The following is a 25,631-nucleotide window of genomic DNA, read 5'->3' as shown; positions in this document are numbered from 1 at the left end:
CCCCTGCGATGTTCAGACAGCTTAATTTGGTAAAAATGTCTCCAGACTTTCTTTCAGGCCCAGGATGTAATGGTTCGTCACATTTTGTGAGAATAAGATGTTGAAAATCAGTGTGAGACTCCAATACAGGGGCGTGGCAGATATGCAGGCTACTCTTGCAAAATTGTATGGGTTTTGTTATTTATCTTTTGTGTAGTGGTAGTGTTTGATAGCAGTGTCAGTTGGTACAGTTCTAGCATGCTGGTCTCCCATAGTGGAGGTAGTGCTTAGTTCCTCCATAGGGCTCGTTAAGCTTTCCACGCGTTCAGCGTGAGCCATCTCGATTCCACGGGTAAAGAAACTCAAGGCTGAGTGATAACTCGGCTACTGTCAGCGATCCAGTACTTTGCCTTGTTATCCAGTGATAGAGCCAGGAAAATCAGCCAATTCTCCCAAGTCCCAGCCTGGTAGTCTCCATCTGCTAGGATATGTTTAAAAGATGAGCTCTGTCTCAAAGATTTTACTGTCTAAACTAATAATTGTCGCCTTCACAGTTTGCAGATATTGGTAATTTCCATGGAGTTTTCTCAGACATGCAGTTTTTCAAGCCCCTCTAGAGCATGTTGAAGTCAGCTGACGGTAAACTCCTTTCCTTAGCTACTTTTTGCTGATCCCTGCGAAGCAGCCCGTGGACTCCAAGGGTTCTGCACACCACAGGTCAGATATCAAGACATCTAACTTTATTCTGGGTGGCCACAGGTGGAACAAAATTAATTAGGAGTTTGGAGAGGGGGTAAAAAGCACACACACAAGCTAGAAAAAAGTGGCCAAATAGGCCCACCACCAGGTCTGGGATAGATTATTATGCATATTTGTTGAATTTGCCAGTAAGCTTTACTTGTATTCCCATATTTGACTCTCTGACATGTCTGCTCTGCTAGCATGAAGCATGTCTGCTGTTTAGTGATAGTGGCTTGACGTTTCCTGTTGCTTTGCTCTATAAACTGTTTCCAAAGGCACTAATGCTTACTGGGTGTAGCTCCCTAACTGGCAAAGCCAGCCTTCGGTTACATCCTTGTTGATTTTTAAATGCATGTTCCCGCTCCTTCCCAGGTGCTCCAAATGTATCCATGTCAAGCAGATCTAAGAGTATCCCCTACTGCTGGCAATGTACTAGCTCCTTAGTGTGGTTGCTGGATGACTCTGCTGCTTCTTTTACTTCTTTTTAGGAAGAGTGGAAGAAGGTCATCATTCCAGCTGTTCTCTGAAATTTACCCAGTGTGGTAGTATGAAGAAGAAGAATTACTGCATGGGAAAAGCACTGACTTATTCCTATGCTAATGCCAAACGGTGCAATTCAACCAGGTCATTTAATGTACATTCCTTTAAAATGGAAGCAGTCTGGGCCCAAAATATTGGCTGAGCTCTTGCATATGCTGAGATCATGAGCATGTTAGTGCCAGTCTTGATTTGAGCAAAGTTCTGTCACATTTCTCCTGATCGGTGCAGATCAGGAAATGCACTGGGAAAACTATGTGACAAATTATTATCGGGGATGGGCTATTCAGAAACATTTTACTTAGGTTTTGGCAAACTGGTAGATATTTGCTTTATTGTCTGAGCAGATACAAACTTGGAGTGGAGATCCTCGCACTGACCGTAACTACATAAGGTCATGCTAATAAGCACTGCAGACTAATTAGGCGTATGAGGGCTGCTTGATGTGGCATGTCCAAAACAGGTTAATCTATCTGGCATGGGTGCCAAGTGTTGCAAAGCTATGGCAGCTTGGACTTCAGTTTGGCCTCTCGAGCTGAGTACAAACTAAGAGCTGCTCTACTGGTACCTACCTCAGGTTTAAGGTAACACAGGTCTGTGTATGTATGCTGCAGTCGTGTCCCCACGTGCAGGGAGACTGTTCTGCAGTGATTTAGCAAATGGCATCTTAGCAAATACTGCTGAGAGGGAGTGAGTCTGTGGAGATGGGGCAGGATGAAGGGGGCAGAGACAGTTCCTTGACTGGTAACAGTGCATTTCCACTGTTTTCTGCAGTAGCTTATGAATGTTTTTGTCTCGATTTCCCTCCCCCCTTCTTATCCTTTTGGCTTCTCACACAATTACAGACTGAGCCTGTGTGACTGTATGAAAGGCATTTCCTCCTGTTACTTTTTTTTAAAGTCGGCTTCAGCCCACCAGCTGCTTTCCATTAGTGTTACACACACACTCACCAGGAGGGCAGCACATGCTTCAGACACTGCTGAATAGCAGAAATCCTTCAGAATCGCTGTCAGACAGAGACTTCTCAAAGCAGATTGTAGGTAAAAAGAGTTCAGCACATTGGAACCTGCCTTCTTGCAAGACTTCTCAGAGAAGCCAAGGTGTGGGGACAGAGGGTGGTGAGGAGGAGTTGTCTGAATGCAAAGTGTGAAAGCTGTGAATAGATTTCTTTATGTGAACGGTTATTTGCTCTGGATATCTCGTCAAGGGTAGGAGCTGAATGTTGTCTGTTGCTATGGGGAATTATGACCCCTTACTTGATCCTGGGAGAGTATTTTATTGACATTAAATATTATCTATTTGCTTATCCAGACTTCCTGATGGCTACTATTGCTGTATTATTTGTGATCCTTGGAAAAGGACCTTAAACTTTCTTAAACTCTCCCTCCTTCCATGAAAATTACAAGAGCAATATTCATTAACTTTGTAAACTCCTCCCTTCACTGTTATCAGTGGAGGCAATAGCAAGAGTCTTAATGTAAACTGCTGTTTGTGCTATTCTCTTATGCCTACCTAAAACAGTCACAGTCTGGCCAGGGACATACCAGCGAGGGGCTGGCAAAAAACCCTGGGAATTTCATCCTAGAAACACTACACGGATGTAGAAGAGTGTAGAAGAGTACAACGGGATTAGCTGTGCAAGGTCAGATCTCAGTTCCTGCTGTCATGTTGGGTTATACCCTGTTTCAGCAAAGTTGTTTGTGGGATCCCACACTGTTCAGCATGTTCCCTGAATGTGGACCTTGAAGTGCAGTTCGCTCGGCTCAGTGCATGGAGAGCAAAGGGAGCTTTGTTTGTTGAGTTTCTGATATGCTCAAGGGATGTGAAAAGTGAATAGAAATTTTGCTGGCTCTTCTATTGCTTTACGGTTGACTCTGAAAATCCTGTTCCATGGAGTTACAGAGGGTAAACTTTACTTCATTTACTGTCATTGGATTAATGAGTTCATTGATAGTTAGCTTGTAGGGTGCCCAGAGAGGAAAGCAATCAACCACATTTTGTCAGAACAAAGTCCTCTAATGTGCTTTAATAAGACAGAGTAAAAATTTAACCCGTCAGCCACCTTTTGCTACAGAATGTAATCTGAATACTAAACAGTGAGTCCAGCTATGAATGCCCAGGTCTCTCTGCTATACCTGAAACTTTCATAGAGGGGAAAAAAAAAGAGAAAACTCAAAAGAAAATGAGTCTTTTTATGTGCAGCTTCTGCAAAGCAAGTTGTAAATTAAACAAAGCAGTAATATATAATGTTTCTCTTTTTTTATTATCCTGCATTCTGTGTTTTTTTGAAGCTCGGTGCTCAGGAGAAATAGAGGGGCTTTCTCTGAGGTCCTGCAGAAGCTTGAAGCGTGTTCTGGAGGGGAGGCTGGCTGCAGGGTGGTGACCTGGAAGACCAGATGAGTGGCATGTATTTCCCTGTGCTGATCCATCTTGCTGTGCAAAGTGTGTGTCCTGAAATCTGGACCACAGGCTTGATTTCAAGTAATTTTTGTAGCCTGAAGGAAATTGGTCTTTAAAAGCTCCAGGCAAAAACTTCACCTCTTTCTCTTGGCTGCTTGCCATTGTCTGTCTTCTGTAGGCCATGAAGATGCTAACTGAACACAGTGCCTCGTATTCTTTAGTCTTTATTTCCTCAAAAAAACTATTTGTTAGGAAAGAGGCTGTTCAGGGTTCAGCATCTCCTTTGATCTCTCTGTCATAAGGCCTTCCGGAATGCTTTTACAGAAGCGTGCGACTGAAGCTGAAGAAACAGTAAAGGTGGGGTAGGATCTTGCTTGCTGTGCAGTCTCCAAGTTTTCTGCTCCGCTGGAGAGACAGCAAGGAGGCTGTGTCCCTTTTCTGAGGCTGAGCAGAAAGTCTTTCTGTTTGTCTTGGGCCTTTGTTAAATGCAGGAAACTTGAGTCCTGTACAATGTTAACTTCCCAGGAGTCCTTAAATACACAAACTGAGCAGTGAAAGGGAACTGTCTTTTCTTCTTTTAGTATTCCTGCCCGCCCTCCCCCCATGATGTACATATTCAGTAATGTACTCAGCTGGGAAAAGGGAATGGTCAGAACATCACCCTGGGACTTTATTTCTTTTGCCCTCCCATAGAGCATTCCAAATATCTGTCCAGTTGCCCCATTTTGTAAAAGGGAAATGAGGATATTTCTCCTGTTCTTGGAGATTTCTTTTTCTCTTAAGATTCAGTAGTTCCTTTAATGAGTCAAAGAGCTCCAAGTTAATGCAACAGAGTAGGGTTATTAATGGAAGTTTCATATGGGATAGCAGGGAGCCTAGATCTAAACCATCAAACCAGGTGAGGGTAGTGATGATTGCTAACTAGGTCCCATTGCCTGCTTTGAAAGTAAAGCAAGCCTTGCAACTCTATAGGAGTTTTATTGCTTTAAAGTACACCCTGGAAATGCAAATAGGCTCTAGTGATGTCAAGTTTATTGTTGTGATTGCATCTGTGTAGGAAGCCACTTGACTGTTTGCAAGTAATTAATTAATTCATAGTTGTATAATCCAGCCCATCACCCTGTGAACACTGTGTAGTCAATCCTTGCTGCTCTTAGTAAGCTTTCAGTCTTTTCCATGGCCTTACACAGGAATTGCTGCAGTGGATTTACTGGGCAGGGCCAGGCTGGGCTTTTGAGGTGTGTAGCAGAGACTCAGCATCTTGTTTGTACTGTACCTCTGCAACAGGAGGCCTGTACATATGCAGGGATTGCAAATGCTGTTTGGGAGAAGATTAAGAACGTGATTAGAAAGTTGTAGACTGGAGAAATGTGCCCGCTGTTCCGCTTCTAGTGGGAAGCAAACAGTAGCTGGGACTTGTCAATTCTATACCTTGGCTGGCCATAGCTATCAATCTGTTGCTGCTCTGCCTTGACTGCTCCCCCACTGAGGAGACAGTCTCCTTCTCCCAGCTGTCCTCTAGCATCTCTTAGCCTGAAAAGTATCAGAAATACTGCTCCAAAAGGCCAGTTATTTAACCTGTTATTTTTGTCACTAAAAATCAATACACATACACTATTTGTTCAAAGCTTTGTCTCTAGTGGCGTAATTCTCTGGGAAAGCTCACAGGGTGCACATGGTTAGTACAGCTGATTGAACTGAACATACATGGTATTGATGCATCCTGACACTGCGTCTGTCAGCTGTCATTAAGGCCTGGAAGTGGTGAATGTCTGAAGGTTCGATCAGTTAATGCCTCTGCGCTCACATGCATTTGTATTGATGGGTTTTTGTCCTCTTTTTCTCCATTACATTGATCCCCAGGCTAGGGTTTGTTGCTCAGAACATTTGCTAGCTGTTCCCTGTGAAATCCAACTCACTGTCACTAGAATTTGAAGCCTAAGTGTCATCTAATTGCTAACTTTCATTGAGGTATGTCATCAAGCTTTTAATGATGGAACTTACACTTTGCTATAAATATTTTTTTTTCCTTGTCATTTAAATACTTGCTAACTTAAAGCTCGGAAAAATCTGTGATGGTTTCCCTCACCTCAAGTCACTGTTGATTTCACTGGAGAAAGACGATGCTGTGATGAGGTATATAAAGGCACCAAACCATTAGGTCCTAAGTGGGGCACATTTACAAACAACCGTTGCACCCTTGCAATTGACACTTGACTTCCATATGCCCCAGAGAACTCAGCTATAAAATTGAATTAATGCAGGAGTTGTTTGACTGTGAAGAGACTGCCTTGGAGCTGAACTGCTTTCAATTATAGTTCTACTTGTATAAGAGATACACCAATTGGAAATAAATGCTTGCAGTTGTAATAAACACAGCAGTCAAAATATCTCCAAAGGCTGGAAGGATTCTGAGCGAGCAGCTGAGACGATTGAGTAATTTAAATAAATGTAGAGTTGGTGAAAGCAAAGCTGGATCTGAAAGCAGCATTTTCTCTTGCTTTGATTTTATTGAAGGTGGGTAAAGCAGAAGTTAGAGGTCTAAATGAGCCAAATGTCAGACCCACTCACATCTGTGAAAATAAGCTTGAGACTGGGGACTTGCCAGTTTGTCCTTGTAAATTTGTTGAGTGCTTTCTTGATGTTTTATTTCAAATGCATTTCCTTTTCTCTCAAGAAAAATCTAACATAATGTGCGTGGTGTATAAAGTTGAGGGGGAAATTGGAACTGAATTTCTTTTTAATAGAGTCTATGAGAAAGTCTGCTGATGACCACTTTAATCAAAATATCCAGGAAATGCAGACATTTTCATGGATAATTGATGAGATATGGGGAAAAAACGGAGAAGAGTTGAATGGTTATGATCATCCAAAAGGGAAAAATCTTCAAAGTCTTATTTTTTGTTCCTTCTCAATATTGTCTAACAATTGTTTCAAAACCACCCTCAATGCATCTTATTTAGAAAAGGTATAATCAGTCCTCGTCGTTGCAATGACTTTTTCATTGATTTTTAGCAAGTTGAGATGAGATGTTTGAAACTACAGTGTGTTAATGCACTCCCGTGTTCACTGCTCACAGATGATCTGTTATAAACCAGAAGAAAACTGCAGTCTGTCTCCTCCATTTCTGTCTGTCTCCTCCATTTCTACCTGACATTCAGCAGTTTGCATATCTGTGTGGGCAGTACAGGGAAAGCTTACTCCATGGTCTGTTTTTTCACAGGAGCCCTGACCATTTTACCTCCATGGTCTGCTCCATTTTTTATTTTTATTTTTATTTTCTTTTTACAGTCCCATTACCTCTACGTCTGATTTTGTGTACCTTATCTTTTAAGGTTTTCTGAGGATGTGGGCCCATAGGAAGGTCCCAGTGCTTTTGGGCACAACAGGTTATAGAATGCATGGGTGATACAGAAAAAAGTAGAATAGTTTACTGATTGGCCAAGTTAGTATAGAATTGTAATCTTGCTTGCTGTTGAGATACTTAAGTTGGCAGCGTTGTTATACCACTTTGAAGTGGAAAATTGTTAGATGAGGTCTATGCAGAAAAGGGAGCAGGATTTGTTTCTGGATATTTTCATTTGTTTGTAAAGATTTTGTACTCTTTAAGTCCTGACACAGCATATTGGAATTACTAACTATGTAAACGTATCACCTAGATATCTTCCATAACAAAGGACAGTATTTATGAGCTGTCCTGCTAAACTGTCACATTTCCATTGTTGCTTGACATTTGTACTGGAACTCTTGTGGTCTGCTGCTTAATTCCTTTGTCTCTGACATGCATCTATTTAGGAGTCTTGGAAAATATAAAGTGGGGCCAGTTAACATTGAATGATCTTAAAACTAGGCTGAACTTTTGTTTTCATCAGGGAGGAAGATGATGCCATCAGCTAATTTGGTTGATCAATAGCCCTGCTTGCGATAAGGTTTCAAAGCTTGTGGCTAAAAGCTGATTGCACTGGATCCAAAATAAATTTGATCTATTGGTTTCCACAAATGTAGCATAGCCTAGGATGATGCTTCAGTGCTGATGCTTAACTAATTTTAATAATGCTGACAGATTAGCTTGGTGCCTGCTGTGAGGCCACTGTAATACATGAACTCTCGGCAGCAGAGCACTTACTTGAAGTGTTTTTTACAGTAGCATGGAGCTGTCACTTTCTAGCAAAGAACAATCATAAAGGTTCATTATTCTGAGACTGGAAGCATTACAGTCTTTGCTGAGCAAGTTTAATGACATTAATGCAAACTTTGGTCCTGGCTTCCTAAAAAGAGAGAGGTACTGGCAAGAAATTAGACTGGTTTGTTAGTTTTGGCTGGAGAAATAAGTGTTACTGAAAAATGAGGAAAAGTTCTGTGGCTGAAGTGCAAAAAAGTGTGCAAGCCATGTTTGTGATAAGCATTTGGGTATGCAGTTTCAAAAAGGATCCAGCAATGTTCTTTCTTCCTGCTGGGTGGGACTATATTCTGCTGGGAAGGTGGACTAAAATTTCACTGGTGCTTTCATCTCTATTTCAGTGACTATATCATGGCTACGGGGCCAGCAGAGGTCACACAGTCACATGAAACAGGAGAGACAGTTGAAGAGTGCACAGGTAAGCAGTTCTCCAAATGTATAGCTGATTTGGAAGTCAAAGTTTATTTTCTTCAGGTCAGGGGGTCTGTAGTGATTTGTTTTGCAGTATTGTCTTGGGTTTTGTAGTATAAACAAAATTTGGTGTGGTTTTGTCAGCTGGCAATATGGAAGGAAGGATCTTTTAATGTGCAGTACTGGAGGGTCAGAACCTGATGAAGGATATTCTTTTCCGATTCTGTCTTGGATTTTCAAAAACAGGACATTAGAGCTTGAAGGGCTGATTGTTGTGCCTGCTTTGATGGATCCTACAGAACTGGGAGCTGAGCCTGTTAGCCAGTCTCTCTCTGTGGGAGCTGCATCAGTACCCCCACTGCAGCCTCATTCTCTGCTTCTGGCCACAGACAACCATTTGTTACTTATTCTTTAATCTGGTGGCATTGACTGATGCAAACAGCCATGAGGGAATGGAATAATAGGCAAGAAAGGAAAATATCTTATTTATGCCAAAGAGTTGTCTTAATTAAAGTCAATCCCCTTTGCCAGTGTTCAGACTGTTCTTGAGGAGACAGTTGAATATGAAGAATAGCATCATGGCTGAGGCATTTCAGAAGTGGCTGTCATATCACTTGGTTGTTTTTTTTCTTTGGCTTAATGTCTTGCAATTGTCTTGAATGTGTTTCAAAGGTCATCTTGCTCTATCCTTTAAAAATACATTTGCCACCATCAGAATATTGGTAGAAGAGAGAAGCGAATGGCAAAGTGACTGTTAGTTGAACTCTGCATGGCAGATACATAGGGGTGAAGGAAGTGTAATGATGGATGCTCAGCAGCGGCTGTTTTCTTAAATTTATACTCTAGTTTATCACATAGTCCAGTGCCAACTAGGGCACACTGGTGAACTTGTGTGAAAGCCACGCATGCAAATTTTGTACTCAGGTTCACTAGAAGATTCAGAAAATTGATCAAATTCTGACCCGGGTGACAAGGAAGGCAGGAGGTGGCTTTTTGTCTTAAGTGTTGGCTCTAAAACCACGAGGAATATTTCTGTCTCTAATTAAACCAAAATTTAAAACAGTTAAAGGTTGCTGTGCTATTGCTGAAGTATTAAGTGACACTTGACTGGACCTGGATAAAGCCATTTTAGGATCTTTTGTTTACTTCCCATGTACCATGGGATTACCTTGCCTCTTCCTCTTCATAGCTTTCATGGTTTGTGATGTAAAGGCTCTCAGAGGCTAAAATTCCCAGCCTTCACAGTCTAGTCAATGAGATTAATTTCTTGAGGCTTACCTTGTTGTCTGACTAGTAGTGGAGGGCTTCCAGTGCTTGCTGCTCCTTCTTGATGGCAGTAACCAGGTCACTGTCCAAAAACGGTCAGCACCCAATGTTTGCCTTACTGAATTGCATGATTTAATCACCTTTCTTGCAATATCAGGTATTTTTTATGAAGCTAGAATCATTGTATTTTCTGAGAGTCTTGTCTGTGGGGTTTTTTATCACGTGTTTTTATTGGTGAAAATACCTAGTCCTTGGATTTGAGGAAAAAATGAAAAATGTGTCCTGAAAGCATCTTAGGAAGTCAGAGAACACAGAAGATCCCAAAATTAACTGTTTAATTTAAATATGATAATTGAGGTCCCAAATCAGATGTTCCCTATGCTTATTACAGTCTCAGTTTGGCACTGGGAAAAGCATCTTTTTCTCTTCTATCTTGTTATAGGGAAGAACCATGCAAAGAGCAGAAAGACATGCATTAATTCTCTCTGCACAGCAGAAACAATGAAATAGGCAGTATGCAAGCAGTAAAAATTACAGAATAAACAAACTTTACAGAGAAAGCAAAATGCTTATTCCTGCTCCTTTGGTGTTATAGTGGGCTAAATCATAGTTAGCATAAGCAAGTAATTTTTGGGAAGGCTTTTGCTTTTTAGGGCAGTAGCCTTTAATTTTTTATTTTTAATGCCATAAAATTGAAGATTGGTAACCATAAGAATTCAAAAATCATGAGTCATTATTCATCAGTGGGTGAAGAGGAAATAGATGTAGTTGTCTGAGCTTGGATTTTCTCTCCTTGCTTTGACTGGATTTTTGTTACACAATAGATTTTTTCCATTTTAAGTAATAAGATCATCTTGTATATTATTAATTCAAGTATCATACAGCACTCTACCAATTTAGTGATATGTTGGGCTACTTCACAGTGCACTGAAATGTAGACACCTTTAAATTAAATGTGGCATCCTTTTAATGGTGTGTGAAAGCAGCACACAACTGTTCACAGCAGGAAATGAAAATGAACGCTGCCTTTCTGAACCGTGTTGTTATTGCCAAATGCTCTCACAAAGAGCAGTCCCACGGTTTTCATCTGCGTGCAGCACTAAGTGTCTAGTAGTCACTTTTATCTTTTTTGTGTAATAATATGGCAAGTGCCAGTCTTCTGGAACTGCAGGAAAACTTACTGTTTTCTCATTCATCTGAAACAGCTGAAGGTATGCAGCTGAGCAGAGTGTGGCTGAAGAGGAATTACTGCTGGAGGGGGTGTGCCCTGCACATCAGTAATAAGTTAGAGGCTAGAGAAGGCACTGAAGTAACTGATGTGTTTCTTACCAGAGGACTCTCTGTTGCACAATGATACCCAAGTGTTGTCCTATGCCAGCTGAGTGTTACTCATTGGCAGTGTTTGCAAATCCTTCCCATGGGCTCCATTCTAAAGTCAGCACCACTTCTCATCTAAACAACTATTTGGAATAGTAGTACCTTGGCAATGTTATCCTTTGTGGCAGGACTTATGTCTGTTTCTCTTAAATGTCCTCAGGCTCACTTCTTTTTTTGTTGTTATTGTGTTGTGGGGTTTTTTTTTGGTTTTGTGGGGTTTTTTTTAAACATTCCCCTGGTTCTCTGGAAATACCAGCATCTAATTAAGCTCATCATAGATGCACTAGAATCAAACTTGCTTTCTGTCCATACCACTGTCAGCTGACCATTGTACATGACAATGTCCTTGTTTTCTATTTAGATTGCCTTTAAGTTGCAGAGCTCTCTGCATGTAGCAAAGTCTGCCATTTTGCTCTTTGAGTCATTGGACTGTCTGTCTAAGCAGACATTGCTGAATAGATAATTTTGGGGCATTGCTTTCATGAAACTTTTTAATCTTATGTTTTGATCATTTAAAATAAACCAATTCAGCTTTTACAAGTTTCCTGGAAGAATACCATATACGTTGTCTAATTGCTGCTATGAATGGCAGTAATGGTAGGGAGTCTAAAGACTCTCTAAAGGACACTCAACGCACTTGTTTTATCTGAGAGGCACTATGGTCTTCTGGTTGCTGTGTGACCTGTCTTCTCTTACCAGTTCTTGCTACAGGCGCAGCATGAAACTCATTGAGCCCCATGACAGTCTTAACAAATCCAAAAGCCTTGGGGTCAGCTGTGTAGTGTGGGGCAGGCAATATGACATGTGTTTTCTGCGCCTATCTCAATTCACTTACTGCCTGATAAGCAGCAGTGGAAGATGAAAAGGTCTTTACTGATAAACCCTCTATAGGAGCTCCACATCCCGTTATTATTCAGATGAATGGGGCTCCATTGATAGTTTTACTCTACATGGTTTGAAAGATAATTTGGTTTCAGTGACATCCTGAGTCACTTGAAAAGCAACATGCAGGTCTTCCCTGGCTGCTGCTGCTCAGCAGAGAGGTAGCCATTTCATCAGTCCATGCTGGACAGTGTAGCAGCATCCTTGTATGTCCTGACGCATGGTGCTGGCACTGGTATTGAGAGCAGGGAGGAGACAGGGTGAGTAGATCTCAGTATCATTGTTTATTTCTCAAAGTGGCTACTGTCTGATGCAGCTGTGTGATGGCACAGTTTCAGCCCAGATAAGGCCCATTGGCAGAGAACCCACACGTACAGGGCACACGTTGAGACAGAGCGTCGCCAACTAAATCATTGCTGGGAGAAGACAATAATTGTGTTGAAATAATGCCTTGCTTATGAAGGAATCCTCCAGCTGTGGGCATTTATTATGCCAACTGCTGTAAAGTATTAATTGAACAATGAATTTGGCTCACATATGCAGTGATGTTATTGCTCTGCATATGTATTTAAGTCAATCACAGGGGTCTTAGTAAAATAGTTTGGCCCAAACCACTCCAAACTGACCCCTCAATGTAAAGGTCAGTGACAAAATGCTGCACTTGTGTGCTGAAAGAAAATATAAATAAAAATGTTAAAGTATCTTAGGTTATTAAAAATTAAAAAAGCCACTGATGTTTCGTATGGTTTATTTTGTTCTTTTTGTATTTCTTTTCGTTTGGACAATGGGAAATCTGAAATCAGATTAACAGTTTTCTAATTTTTCTAATTTAGAGATGCTATGTTTGGGGATTTCATGTCCTGCAGAGTAGTGTCTTAATTTAAGTTTGCTCCATTGTCCTTGGAGGAATTGTTGATTTTGTTTTGGGGCAGTTGGCTTAATGTGGAAATAGATATTTTGGGTTTAGATTTTATAAATTCTTTTGCCAGTTTCAATCTTTTTGCTATGTTGACTATCTTTCACGTGTTGTCTCATTACAGCACTGAGTAAAGAGAAAGCAGAACTAAACTGAGCTAAGTAAAGACCAATAAGAACTAGACATTGACATCAATTTTTTAATTTAAAATATATCGAGTATGGTTGGCATGATCACTGTTCAGTTGTAGGTAGATACATTCTCTATATAAGGTGTATTTTTCATAAACTGAAACCTAAGTAGGCACCACTATTGTCAGCTTAATGCCAGTGTTGCTTTATATGCAGCAAAATGTAAGAACTACAGCTTCACCTTTCACCGGACTCCAGCACTGAATTATTTACAAAGGAGCTGACTAAAACTGAATGGGCTGCTCTAGCTTTGAGGCTTCCTCCAGAATTTAAGAGATAATATTTTCCAAGCTAAGCAACACCTCCAACTTCCATAAATTTTCATTTTTCTCATGTTGCAGGAAAGAAAAAATCCAAATTTCAGACTTTCAAGAACTTCTTTGCCAAGAAGAAAAGGAAAGAGCCTCCGCCTCCCAGGAGGGAGAGTAATTTAAAACCTAGCCAGTCCAGCAGCGATGTCAGCATCAATGTGCTCGACACTACTGCACTTCATTCACCAAAGGAGGTTGGGTAAGCTGGCGGGGAAGGAAAATAAATAAATAAAAGTGGACCTCTCACAGCAGGAGGATGAAAGCATGAGTTGGCCCCTTAGGAGCAACCTCTGTCCAAGTTTGTGCAAAACAAGCCCTAATGCTGATGAAGGAATTTCAGGAATTTCCTCTTTTTTTTTGCTAGTGCTTCAAAAGCCAGCCTGGAGAGGAGGGGGAGGGCAGCCAGGGGCAGGAGTGATCCAACCTCTTAGTCTAAAACTGCAGATAGTCCAGATTGTTTTCATTGGTTTTAGTGCTTGAAATTTGTCCTGGAAGGTCTGATCAGCAGCAACTTTACAAGAGGATGATGACTGAGTAGTGCTAGTATAGAGAATGCGTGTGAAGTTGGGTTGCTGTTTTTTAGCATAAGTGGTACCCTCCATCATGGCTGGGGTAAAGGAAAAGAAGTATTTGTGGTGTGTTATCAGTATGAGATTGCTGCTTTAATTTTCTTACATAGCCATTTAGGTATAAATAGCTGAAAGCCTCTAGTTTTGTGTCAGCTACCCCTGAAGGGCTGTGCATGTGAGTGAGGTTTGCAAGTCCCTAAGGTGTGTCCAGAGCAATTCTCAGATCCCTGAATGATGTTAGTTCAAAAACTTGTCCTTTTTTCAGTTAGTGAATACAAGCTATTAGCTTGCACTGCTAACACTTCTTCACTCATAACCTTAGACCATCAAGCTACGTGATGTTTCCATCGCATGTCTCTGAATCTGGGGTGGGATAACCCTCTGAACATGGCTATGTCTCTCGCCAGGGGTATCATGGATTGGTATCTGGCAACCTATAATTTGGCTGTTTTCCGCCCTCCCCGTACTCCCCTGTTAGCTGCTCAGCCAGGCCTCTCTTTGGATTACCCTAGGCCTCAGGTTGTGGAGCTGCAGGCTAACAAAGTGTGGCAAAACACTGGTGACGTCCTGTGGTTTGCAGTGTTTTGTTGAAGGGGACATTGGAGAGGTGTGATGCTGGCAGAGGGCATGAATAGGTGACTAGAGTGGGGCATGCTGAAATCGGCATTGCTGCCAAATGCTTTGTGTCATCAAATCGGGCATTTGGTGGAGCTGGACACTATGCTTCTTCTGGTGGAACAACTTATAGAAGTTACTTTCTCATGCATGTTTGTTTCTCCTTGCCCCACCTTTGCCCACTCTCTCTGTTGTGTTTATGCAACTGCATCATGGAAATGGTCTGGGAATGAAACAACAATCTCTTTATTTTGTTTGTTAGCATAACAGCAACAGAGTAAGTGACCACACAACCAGTCCCTGGGGTAAGGGGAATTAGAGTGACTCAGCTAACCCAGTCCAAAAAGCTTAGGAACAGCTGAGCTTACCCCATCAGCCCATAGCAGGGATCTGGCTTAAAATCAGCTGTCTGCTCCAGAGGCAGTGTGGGTGTGAACTCTTTCTCTTGCCCTTAACCAAGTACTTCAAGTCCAATTGCTGTTTACCTCAGCGCTATCCTCCAGTGATTATGAACTGTTTTGCAAGATCAGAGATCAGGAAGTGAGTAAAACCCTTCTGTTTTTTTTCCCTTAGAGATAGGATTAGGTAGACTATCCAAATAAATTAGAAGATATGTTTGTGCTACTTGAAAATCCTATCGTGTCCAGACCCTGCATGACATAAGCACACTTTGTAAGTACCTAGAGAGACTGAACAACATAATCCTTTGGAAAACATGATCCTGAAAGCCAGTGGAAATACAACTTGTGAAGAGCTTTATAGCAGGACCCTGAGCTTTGCAATTTCTGGCATGCAGAATATCAAAACCAATCCTAGAACAATGCTGCTGTTTGTTTGTTCTTGAGGCAGAAGCACTGGTTTTCTTTTTTTCTTTTCTTTTTTTTTTTTTTAAACCATGTAGTCTTTTTAAAAATTAACTTTTCTGAATGCTAACCGGACACCAAACCCCCAGATGTGCCAAATGCTTCTTGTAACAGCCAAAGGGATGTGCCCAGGTGTCAAGGGGCTGCAGGGAATTGATGAAATTGGGCATCTATGCAGCATTATGTGCCACTGCCTCTTTATCTTCCAGAGGCATGAGTTTTAAATGGAAATGGAAAAATCTTTATGGCAAAATTAAAGCATGTGCCATGGACGACTTCTTGTCCATTATCATCAATCAGATAAAAGACCTTACACAGGGGAAAATCGGGTCCCAAATAGTCTTACTCCAGTTAAAAAGCTTTGAGCAGGAAAAACTGCTGGGACAATATGTAAAATTGTCCTGGTCTTTGTAATGAACACTCACTCCTTTGGCAGGCTGCAGTTGTTTTTCAGAGAGTGGCTGCCTGAAGGAGTTGTGTCACTTTTCTTCCCCCTACCTCAAAGACTAAGAAAAGGAGCAGAGTTGCAGCAATAAGAAGTGGAAGATAGCACAGGCCATGATGAGTTTAGGAGCGGCTTTATTGCTGGCTGTAGAGTCCCATCGTTTCCTCAGTCATGGCAGCTCTAGTGTTGCTACACATGAATGAATTGAGCATTTGTATGGGGAAATCAGTGTGGAGATACAGTGGCTAAAACATCTGGGGGTTTAGCTAACAGTGCATCTTTAGCTTCAGTGCAATTATAAATACACTGCCTAGAATTATACATGAATGTGTATTTGCACATAAGAGACTCATCTGTACTAAAGCTGCAGTTAATTCTATATTTAATCCAATGCTCTTTTTGTGACTGCCAGAAGAAAATACAGTCATTCTCTTGGACACACATATGATACATGTGCAGAGAGAGAAAGAAAGAAACAGATTTTGTACTGGCAGTCTCAAGCACAAGGAAACCTCAGCTCTTATTGCTAAAGAATTCCAAGTAAAGGAAGTGAGGAGATTCCCGGTTAAAAAGGTTAATATATCCTAATGCACATGCATTCTTTGCAGTAAATAAAATATGCCAATAATGAATATACATTACAGTAAATAAAAGTTGCATGACGCTGTCTTTCTGAATGCAGTAAAATTGTGGCTTGCCCATATAGAGTGTCTTTCATGCTGAAAAGGACACACAAAAAGATGGGATGGCTTCATTCACTCTAATGATGAAATAAGGCAAGTGCCTTACTTGTGTTTAGACCTGCTGTCCTATAAACTAACACTGACATTAACTATTAAATATAATGGGAGGAAGCATGAACTCTGACCTGTGCTGCGAGAGAAAGAGCTCAGAATGTCTTTGACACAACATAAACATAGAGCAAAATTATTTTTACTGTGAGACTCTGCATAACTATACTGATTGACTACACCTTTGGGGCAACAGGAGGGTTAGTCAAGCAGACAAAGGAGATGCTGTCTCTGGAGATGTAAAGAAGGCAGATGCAGGAGAAAGAAAAAAGAGTAATTTGTTTGGGTTGTTTTACATGGTGTACTTTATGAACATTTGCAGTCTTTCAGGGCTTTCTTCTAAATAAAGAAAGAATCTGAGGTTAGGCAAATAGCCTAAGAGGCAAATACGTCTTCTATTTGATTTCCTTGCAGAAGAGTGTTAGAGTTACTGGATTTTCCTTGTCAGAGTTCTGTTCCTAATCATCCCCTTTTACCCAGAGTCAAACTTTCAGAGGCAATGAGAATTGCCTGCATGGCAGATGAGCCAAAGAATCCTTATACCTTGTGGGTTACGAGGCTGGCAGCCAACAATATAAGAAGACAACTGGTTGTCTTCCAGTTAAATTCTAGAATGAAATCCTGGTAGAGGCCATCCTGTGGTCTTTTGGACAAAGTAGTGTACAGACAGTGCCTGCCTATGCTGGTGGTACTTGGTGAATAAAAGATTTGGAGCCTTCCTTGTCGTGCAAAATTTGCCCTGCACAACCTAATAGCCCAAACCCAATCCATCTCAGTTGATGACACCTTAGTTAACAGCTGTTGTGGGAGCTCATCAGTGTTGCACTGGGCTGAACAGCCGGTGAGCACAGAAGCAGAGCAGGAATGTCTTACCTGGGTACTTTAACTTGGCCGTGGATAGGTATGTAACTGTGGCCATGGACACTTGTCCCACCTATGTTTTTTAATATGCTTGGGATCTGGTGATGTTCATGATACAGGTGAACAGAACTGTTTTTATTGCTGGACCTGAGAGGATTTGAATCAAGTTGGTTAATGTAGTGGAATTATATTTTCTGCCTGCATTTGCAAGAAAGGGAAAAATAATCCACAATCTTTGGCAGGTATGACACACACCAGGCTGCAAAGGTTTTATCCTGAGTGTCTCATGCTTGGCACATTCCCACCAAAGGAGGGCAGGGGACTCCTGTCACCCTCCTCTGCGCTGTAGACATCTCTCAGGGTGGCATACATTCAGTTAAATCTCAGCATCTGACCTAATCACCCTGGACTCCCTCTAGTCCACAGAGACTGGCCTGCGTGTTCAATACAGATACTGAGTACATCTGAAAAGAGACACTTGCATTTGATCAGCATCCTAAAAAGTGTTTCTTCCTCCCTTCTGAGTATAAAAGAAGCTGGCAGTGACTACCTCAGACAGCTAACATGCAGAAAACTGAAGTTTAGCGAGATGCATTCCACTCTGGCCTCCTTATGATCCCTCTGCCCTGGTGAAGTAGTGCAGGGAAGAATTGGAGGGCTGTACCCAGTGCACTGACCACTTTTCCTTCCTTCCCAGGCCCAAAGGAAGCATGGGAAACAAAGCCTTGTCCCATGACAGCGTCTTCATTTTTGAGTCTGCACCAGGAAGTGTGGCAGGTGACATGTCATCCCAGGAAAACATACCTGGAAGAGTGAAAACTTTGCAGGTGAGAACATCATCTCCTCACTCATGATGCTGCTTTGTATTAGCTGTCTCCTAGGAAACTCTGTTGCTCAATTCCTCTGCTGTGCGCCTTAAGACTTTGTTGACTAAAGTGTCCAAAGCCAGATTTACTACTTTTGGATCTATTCTGCTTCTTGGAAGCTGCATTCTTTGAACAGTCCTGGTGCTTTCAGCCTTGCCCAGGTCTCATAGTGTGTGAGTGACATGAATCCAGTTCATGGACTCTTGGAAACTTTCCTTAATGAGCATGTCCTCTTCCAATGGGATTTCCATTCTTTACTTCATAGCTACTGCTTTTGGGTTAAGGCCATATATTTATACTGTAGCATGTCCCTTACATTGTTTTTCTTTATATATTACTTATGTTATTCTTTTTGGCAGTTCTGGCTATGATGTTTTCACTGTACGTGCTAGCACCAGCAGCTGCATAACTGTGTGGGATGATGGATATGTCAGGGCACTCTTAGTGACAGCTTTATTTATATCATTGTTCTTCTGACCTCTGCCAGCAAAGGATACTGTATTCTGCTGGGTCATTTCCTTCTTCCAAGGCACATACTGAACCCTCCTTGACAGCTCCCTTATCAATTGTTGGTTATATTAATTGCATTTAAATAACTGCCCAGCTCAGAGTACTGAGATAAAAGTTTAAGGTTTTTCCAGACACAGAAAACAAACTGTTGATAAGGCAGCCAAAGGCCATTGAAATTCTTTCTTTGCTCAGTGTGAGCTTCATGTTGCAAAACACAATTGCATCACATGTTAAGTAATAAAAGATGCACAGAGGGACTTCTTCCTCCATAAGACTGCAGAAGAGACTAAGCTTCAATTCAGGGTATTTTTTGTATAACAGTAGGAGTAGCAGGAGAAATCGTGTTTATATATGACAGAAATTTGCGGGGGGGGAGCTCTTTTCATGCTATCTCCAGTCCACTGTACCCTCTCTTCATCCATCCTGCATGGTAACGTAATACTGCCAGCACTATTTTTATAGCCATAAAAGACAACCTTTTTCTGTGAGCTTGATTCTTGTCAGAATAAAAGCCAAGCACTAAAAAAAGCTGTTATTTTCTGAGCAATCTAAATTAACTTCTACCAGTAGAAGACAGACTGTAAATTCAGTGTTTCCCCCACAACACTTTGCTGTCTGCATGTAATAAATTTAATAAATCAGAGATGGGAAGTTGTGAAAAGATGGAAAAGCAAAATTGACTTTCTGTATTTTCCTTCCCATGAAGTGCACAGGTATGTTGTATGTCTTGTTTTGCCCATATATTGGCAGTCTGTGCAGTTTGTCATCAGTCCTGCTTTTGCAGATTGTATTGGTGATACTTCTTTGATTGTTGTGGGTGAGAGGGCAAGAAAGCTGTTTGAACTGGGGGACTGGTGGGTTAAAGGGTGACATTGTGCTACCCTGTGTGGCTGTTAAATCCATAGAAATTACATTGCAAACGAATCTTGTTGAATAAGAATGGCAGCTCTATATTTAGATCTATTTTACAGAGATATAAATGAATGCGTAGCTTGGAGAAGAACACAGAATTAGACCTAGAATTTCCCAATCTGATTCAATAAGCAAAGGAACAGAAAAAAAACAGGTCTGCATATTTATGTTGGGAATATTCAGTTGAGGCGGTTTTAGTTGAAGGACAAAGTTTCTGTTCAGACCTTGTTTCTGTTCCAGCTTTGACATAGCCAACAGACTTAAGCCAAGAATTTTAGTAATGGTGTTTCCTGAGATCTGAACTTTTTTAGTTTGAGGGAACATCTGGCTGCTTGTGAGGTTGCAGACTTTGTTTTATTTTTCTAGGGTCAGGGCCTGCCAGAGCATTCTTTTGTGTAATCTTGGAAAAGAATCCCCATACTCCTTTACAAAGTTGTTCCTGGCTGCTGTTATCATTCTTGCTGTAGACAGGACCAGGATGTGATGCTGAAGAAAATTAACAAGCAATTCATTGGGGTGGACCAGAAATGGAATTAAATTGTCTTCATGTAAAAAGTGGGACTTGGCTGCTTGTGTGGGAGAGAGTGGTGACAGGTTCTCAATATTTGGAAGGGCTTTGTGAAGGAAAGCTGACCACATAAACCTGGGGTAGGGAACTGCTGACTGACAATACTTTGTGTGGCTATTGGGGATATCCAGATACATGTAATTATTTAAATACTACTTAAATCTAGAATTTTTGAAGTTGTAAATTTAAACTGAGTGAAACTGCTGTAAATTTTCTGGAACGGTGAAATTTCTGTCTTTGGTAACTTACTGAATATACCTTATTTCGATTTTAATTTTGTACCAAAGGCAGTTCTAATGATGGGTCCTTGATGAATGTAACTAATTAAAATTTTATTAATGGCTATTTTCTGTAAATGGTCTGTTTCTTCAATTATTTCTTTTAACTAAGAGATTCTGCATGCCTAATGGGAGCAACTGGGGTAGAAGTGTCCCAAATGTCCCCTATAAATAATGCCATTGAAAGTCTATATTCTAAATTTCTTTTCAACCACAGCTTCAGTTGCAGCAGAACATCAGACTTGGGTCACCTCCTCTTGTTATAACTGGAAAGAAACTGGAAGATGCAGGTGCCGTTTCTGAAGATGATGGTTTACCTAGAAGCCCTCCTGAAATTTCAACCCTTCATGAAGTTCTGACAGATTCACCAAGCAAGGTATAATCATTATGTCACTTTAGTGAAAAGATAAAATCTGTTTGGAGAAGGGTAAGACCTTTTTGCTTACTTGTGATAAAGTCTGATGGTACAGATCAGTCAGATCTAGAACAATTTACCTAGGTGGATTGTGGATGTGTCACTGTGAGGGATACAGAGGAAGTGGCCTAACAAATACCCCTTCTGAGTACAATTTTCTATGCTTTTATGTAGACCAGTGCTGGGGCAGTTGTGACCTGTATCATTAGGGAAAGAGAAGAGAAATTCAGTTGATATGACAAGTCTCGGTGCCTTTGGTCAGGTCCATATGGCAGAAAGCATAAAAAAATCAGTTATTCACAGGTGAGTGTTGTGTTACTGTGACTGTTCCACTTCCAGTTTGAGAACAAGCTGAGGTACTCTCACTGCACAAACAAACTTCCCTCTCTTCCAGCTTCGAAGAACTGGAGAGATTGGCAGCTTCCTGCACCTGGGAAAGGGGAGGAGGTTTTGGGTGTTTTAAAGCTAGTGAGGAAACCAAAAAATAATGAGGACTGCAAGAGAATCTTAAACAATTACTGTTTTTTGAATTAAATAGCTCCAAACCAGGGCAATATTAGTTGAATCAACAGGAAAGTGACAATCCTGAGTCTAAGGAGAACAGGTCCTGATGAGACTCGGAGGAGGTTTGGGTTATCTTCTTTCTTAGGAATTGCCTTTTCACAGCACATGCATGATTTTGGACTGGAGTGAGCATTTGTAAATTTGAAGATCTTAAAACAATAAGCCGAAATAACTTTATAAAATGTATTGCCTCATGTGGTCAACCGTCATGGCATATCTCATAGCAGGATAAAGCTCCCCTACTTTATATTTGATCCCCAATGAAGAAATGAAACCTACTCTGTGAGGCAAGGAATCAGTGACCCTTCCTTTATCTTTCCTCTTGTGTTTTCTCATAATTAGCACTGGATATCCAGTCCCAGATAATTCAATGTGATACTTCCCTTGACTTACCCTCTTCCTTATTTTATCCCACAGTCCTCCAACCCCGTTCAGCGTCATAGCTCTTTGAGTTTAGGCGGGACAGACAGTGAAGATGAACAGGTAAATAGCTACTTTTCCTGCTAATAAACTTTCCTGAGACAGCATGTGGTATTGGTGTGGAGCCGGTACAATAATCTTTGTTTTTTTTAAATGTATTCTGGGTACAATGTATCCTAGCAAACAATTCATGAACAGTCCAGAGTGACGCAAATGATACTGAAAACGTACCTCTCACAGAGTTTTGAATGAAAACCAAATAAAGAGAGGCAGAAATCTACTGGTAAGTGGTTTGTGTGAACAGCGTAGTCAGCTCTGTGACACTATGAATCTGTAAAGTGACACAACAGAAAATTGGACAAGGTAAAGCCCTTCCATGTCCCAGGGCCCTAATACCCAACAGCAGTAATAGCTTAATGACACCTGCCTGTCAGCAGTTGCTTGTAAGCAATGCCCTACATCTCTCTTATCATGGGAATAATTGCAGGATCAGCCCTTTCTGATGCCAGGTATTCCACAGGAAAAAGTCTGTGTTAATTTGCAGTTTTCTTCAGATGATAAGTCACCATCAGAAGCAGCAAGTTCTGTTGTCAGACCAACTCAGTCTATTCCTTGACCAGCTTGGAAAAATTTACAGAGGTCCTATTTTTGGAGAGGAGCCTAGGAGACCTTCACCTTGACTGTCCCTGCTGCTTGAAGCTGAGTTGAGTTCCTGCCCATCTCATGCTTTCAAGACAGGCCTGCAATGTTGGCTTATACTGCCTTTCTCCAGTGTTAATATAATGTCTGAAAGACCAGTCAGACCACAGTTATGCCAACAGGGTCTTCAAATACCAGTGACAAAGGCAGCCACCACTCCAACAGAGCTGATTGGATTCATGGGATAGCCCTTGCAATTGTATAAGCAAAGTAATCTGTCATTTAGCTGAGAAGGGGAGTATTTATGGGTCCAAAACAGCTACAGGCCTTTTTGGCCCACACTTTGCAGTCCTCCATACAGAATCCCTGTTTGAGAAGCTCACCAGAGACAGCACAATTTAACCTTTTGTGAAACTGAGAATAGCCTGCAAGTAAAGGGGAGGTAGCAGGGTACCTAGAAGATTCCTTCGTGATGAAGAGGGCCTTAAGCAGCCAGGGCAGCATCTTGAGGGTCAAACAGTTAATGTCAACCCCACTCTTTCAGTCTTACAACCTCATCTCCTGTAAGAAAGGCAGACAGGGACAGGAGAAATTTTTTTTCTTTCTTCTATATTGCACAGGATTCCCCACTTAAAGGCTCTTCCTTTTCACCCCAACTCACTGGGAATCTAGTTAGCTTCTCTACGGTACCATGCATGTTCCTTTACCCAAATATTTTTCTTAGTCAGCAGTTTGGCCAATATATTTATCTAAAAAACATTTTCCTAAATAATCATAATTTTTTTAGTAGCTTTGGAAACTATTTATGTAATACCAGGATTTGAGCTAGCAGAATACAAGTTGTTAAACTGAATAACCTCATCCCAAAGATGAGGACAATTGTGAAAAGCACCAAGAAATCTACATCAGTTATTCCATTTAAGTGTTGTATATTTAGTAAAGGAAAAAGAGGATTTGAGCCTAAGCAATCTGAAGTTACACACAGTGTAGTGGTTTACATTTTGCTGTCATATTGATCTTGCTGTAGATGATAGTTACTTCATTTCTTTGACCTGTACTACTTCACTGGGATTTCCAAGAGCTTCGTGCTGCTGTCACCTCTGTGTGAAACCCTGATGTGTCACCCATGTAACTTCTCAGTGCCTTCCACAGTTATAAATACCCACTTTCTCGCTAATCTAGAGCTAAATGTGAGGCTATCACTCAGTGAGCAGCAAGTGACTTCACAGAGACATTAACCAGCATTACCCTGCCTTTGCCAGATAGCCTTTATGGAAATCTAACTTCCTTGTTGGCATCTTTGACACGGACTGTTTAAAAGCAAAACAGGGTCTCAGCTTGCGGGGCCAAGGACAGTGTTTTGGCACAAACGCTCTTTAGGAAATGGGCCTCTTACCTGCAGCATTCTCCTTGGGCAGGCTCCTGTAGCTACTCAATAAGCAATAAACACCAAATTTATCTTACAGTTAAACACTGATGTGGAAATCCCGCTGTCTTTGAGAGAAGATACCAACTACCAGCGTTCAGAAAAAAAAAAAATCCTGAATTCTCAGTGGAGCAGGGAATTTGCCATTTATGTACAGCAGTGGCTCAGATACTAGCTTCAGATGGTTTTATATTAAATAAGCACAACTGTAATTTTATAATTGAAAGGCAGAAGAACTTGTATGTAGAAATGAGTAACAAGGTTACTATTTTTGTAAGTACTAGTGATCCTTACAAGTTAATCATTAATCTTGTAGATTTATAACAATAGTTAGCTTATTTGCTAGCTGTGTTCCTCTTTCTTTCACAATGTGTAAATTTTTCATGAGAGGAGTCTGTATCTGTTATAATACATTCTGTTGTGGTTTATTTCAGATCTAGGAACTAAAAAAAAAATCAATGGAGAACAAGGAAATTAGTTTTAGCTTCCTTGAACACATAGAAATGTACCTAGATAATTTTTGTAGATCAGATGGGAAGATGTTTTCATTATCTTTAAAACTTCATCATCATCATCTATGTTTTAAATGCTGTGTTATATCCTAAGCTTAAACAAAACTAAAATCTGAATGCCAAGCACAGTTAAATGACTGTGTTTCACCTAGCTTTATGGCCAAAGGCAAAATAGGTATGTCATACTGAATGAAGTTTGTTTGGCATGTCTGTGAAATTTTGCAAATATTCCAGAAAGTCTGGTCTACATTTCAAAACAGTAACAAAACCAGTCAAACTGCATATTTAAAGGTTTCTTTACAAATACTTCTGTAAAATAATGAGGAGCAAGCACCCGTGCTACTTTTGTGGCTTTTTAATGTGTCACATTATTGGCATGAAAAGGCAGCTATAAAAACTGCACCAGTGTCTCCTGCTGGTGCATACATATATTGCAAATGGTTTTTCAGATAGGAACTGGGAAGGGGACAGGATGAGGCTCTTACTGTGGGAGAAGGAGAAACAGCTATTTTTCACTTTTGTGTAACATAGAGCTGAATACACAGAACTGAGTAATCTCTATGCAGAGATGACATTAGGCATGCATTTTAAAGTGAGGATTTATGTCCAAAAATACAGCCATTTCAGACTTCTGAAATGGAACAAGCTAGCAAAGGAATTGTTTCAGAGATGTGGGGAAGCCAAGCAAAATGTATAGTGACATGTTTGTGTTTTACAGATACCTTCTGGAGCTTCCTCCAGGCCCATCAGTCCTTCATCCTCTGCCAGTCTGGGGGCCCCCGGCTCACGAGGCAGCAGCTTCCTTCCCATTGACTTCACCATCCCTGCCAGTCCCCTCGGCTGCCTGGACACCTCAGCAGCCAGGCACAGGATTGCCATAAACCCCCGGAAACAGAAAGGCTTTACCAACAAGAATCAGCAAACCCCCCAGGTAAGTGGAAAAGAATCACTGTGCAGAAGGAAATGGATGTGAATTTTTAATTATTATTTTAAATATTTTAATTTTTTTTCTTTCCTACCCACATTCCTTTGGGTTTTTTTATTCTTCCATTGGAAGAAGGGAAACCACCTATTTTTTTCACCAACCAAAAAAGACTTGGAAAACTTCAATATCATGGCAGCTGAAGAAAAGTGCAACTTCGGTTTTTCATTATTTAGCCAAAAAAGTTACGGGTTACACTTAATT

The 25,631-nt window shown here is 40.9% G+C and overlaps 1 protein-coding gene across 18 annotated transcripts in view; it reads left to right on the top strand.

Annotated features, from left to right (window-relative positions):
• The window catches only part of KIAA1210 (KIAA1210 ortholog), a 60,478-nt gene that overhangs the window by 23,328 nt on the left and 11,519 nt on the right, over positions 1-25,631 (top strand). For 2 of the 18 annotated variants that reach the window (XM_075763524.1, XM_075763506.1), the window contains exons 2-7: positions 8,179-8,255; positions 13,222-13,390; positions 18,033-18,162; positions 20,687-20,845; positions 21,866-21,931; positions 25,164-25,376. In XM_075763524.1, coding sequence (XP_075619639.1) covers positions 8,189-8,255; positions 13,222-13,390; positions 18,033-18,162; positions 20,687-20,845; positions 21,866-21,931; positions 25,164-25,376 — 804 coding nt within the window. In that variant the 5' untranslated portion in view covers positions 8,179-8,188. Of the gene's footprint in view, positions 1-533; positions 697-1,210; positions 2,900-3,548; positions 5,629-8,178; positions 8,256-13,221; positions 13,391-18,032; positions 18,163-20,686; positions 20,846-21,865; positions 21,932-25,163; positions 25,377-25,631 lie in introns of those variants that run through there. The other 16 variants (XM_075763517.1, XM_075763515.1, XM_075763511.1 and 13 more) reach the window with 16 other exon arrangements.

This window comes from Balearica regulorum, chromosome 11 (genome assembly GCF_011004875.1).
Source record: "Balearica regulorum gibbericeps isolate bBalReg1 chromosome 11, bBalReg1.pri, whole genome shotgun sequence".
Classification (NCBI taxonomy): domain Eukaryota; kingdom Metazoa; phylum Chordata; class Aves; order Gruiformes; family Gruidae; genus Balearica; species Balearica regulorum.
Note: the sequence above shows the minus strand (reverse complement) of the source record. Positions and strands in the feature narration are given on the sequence as shown.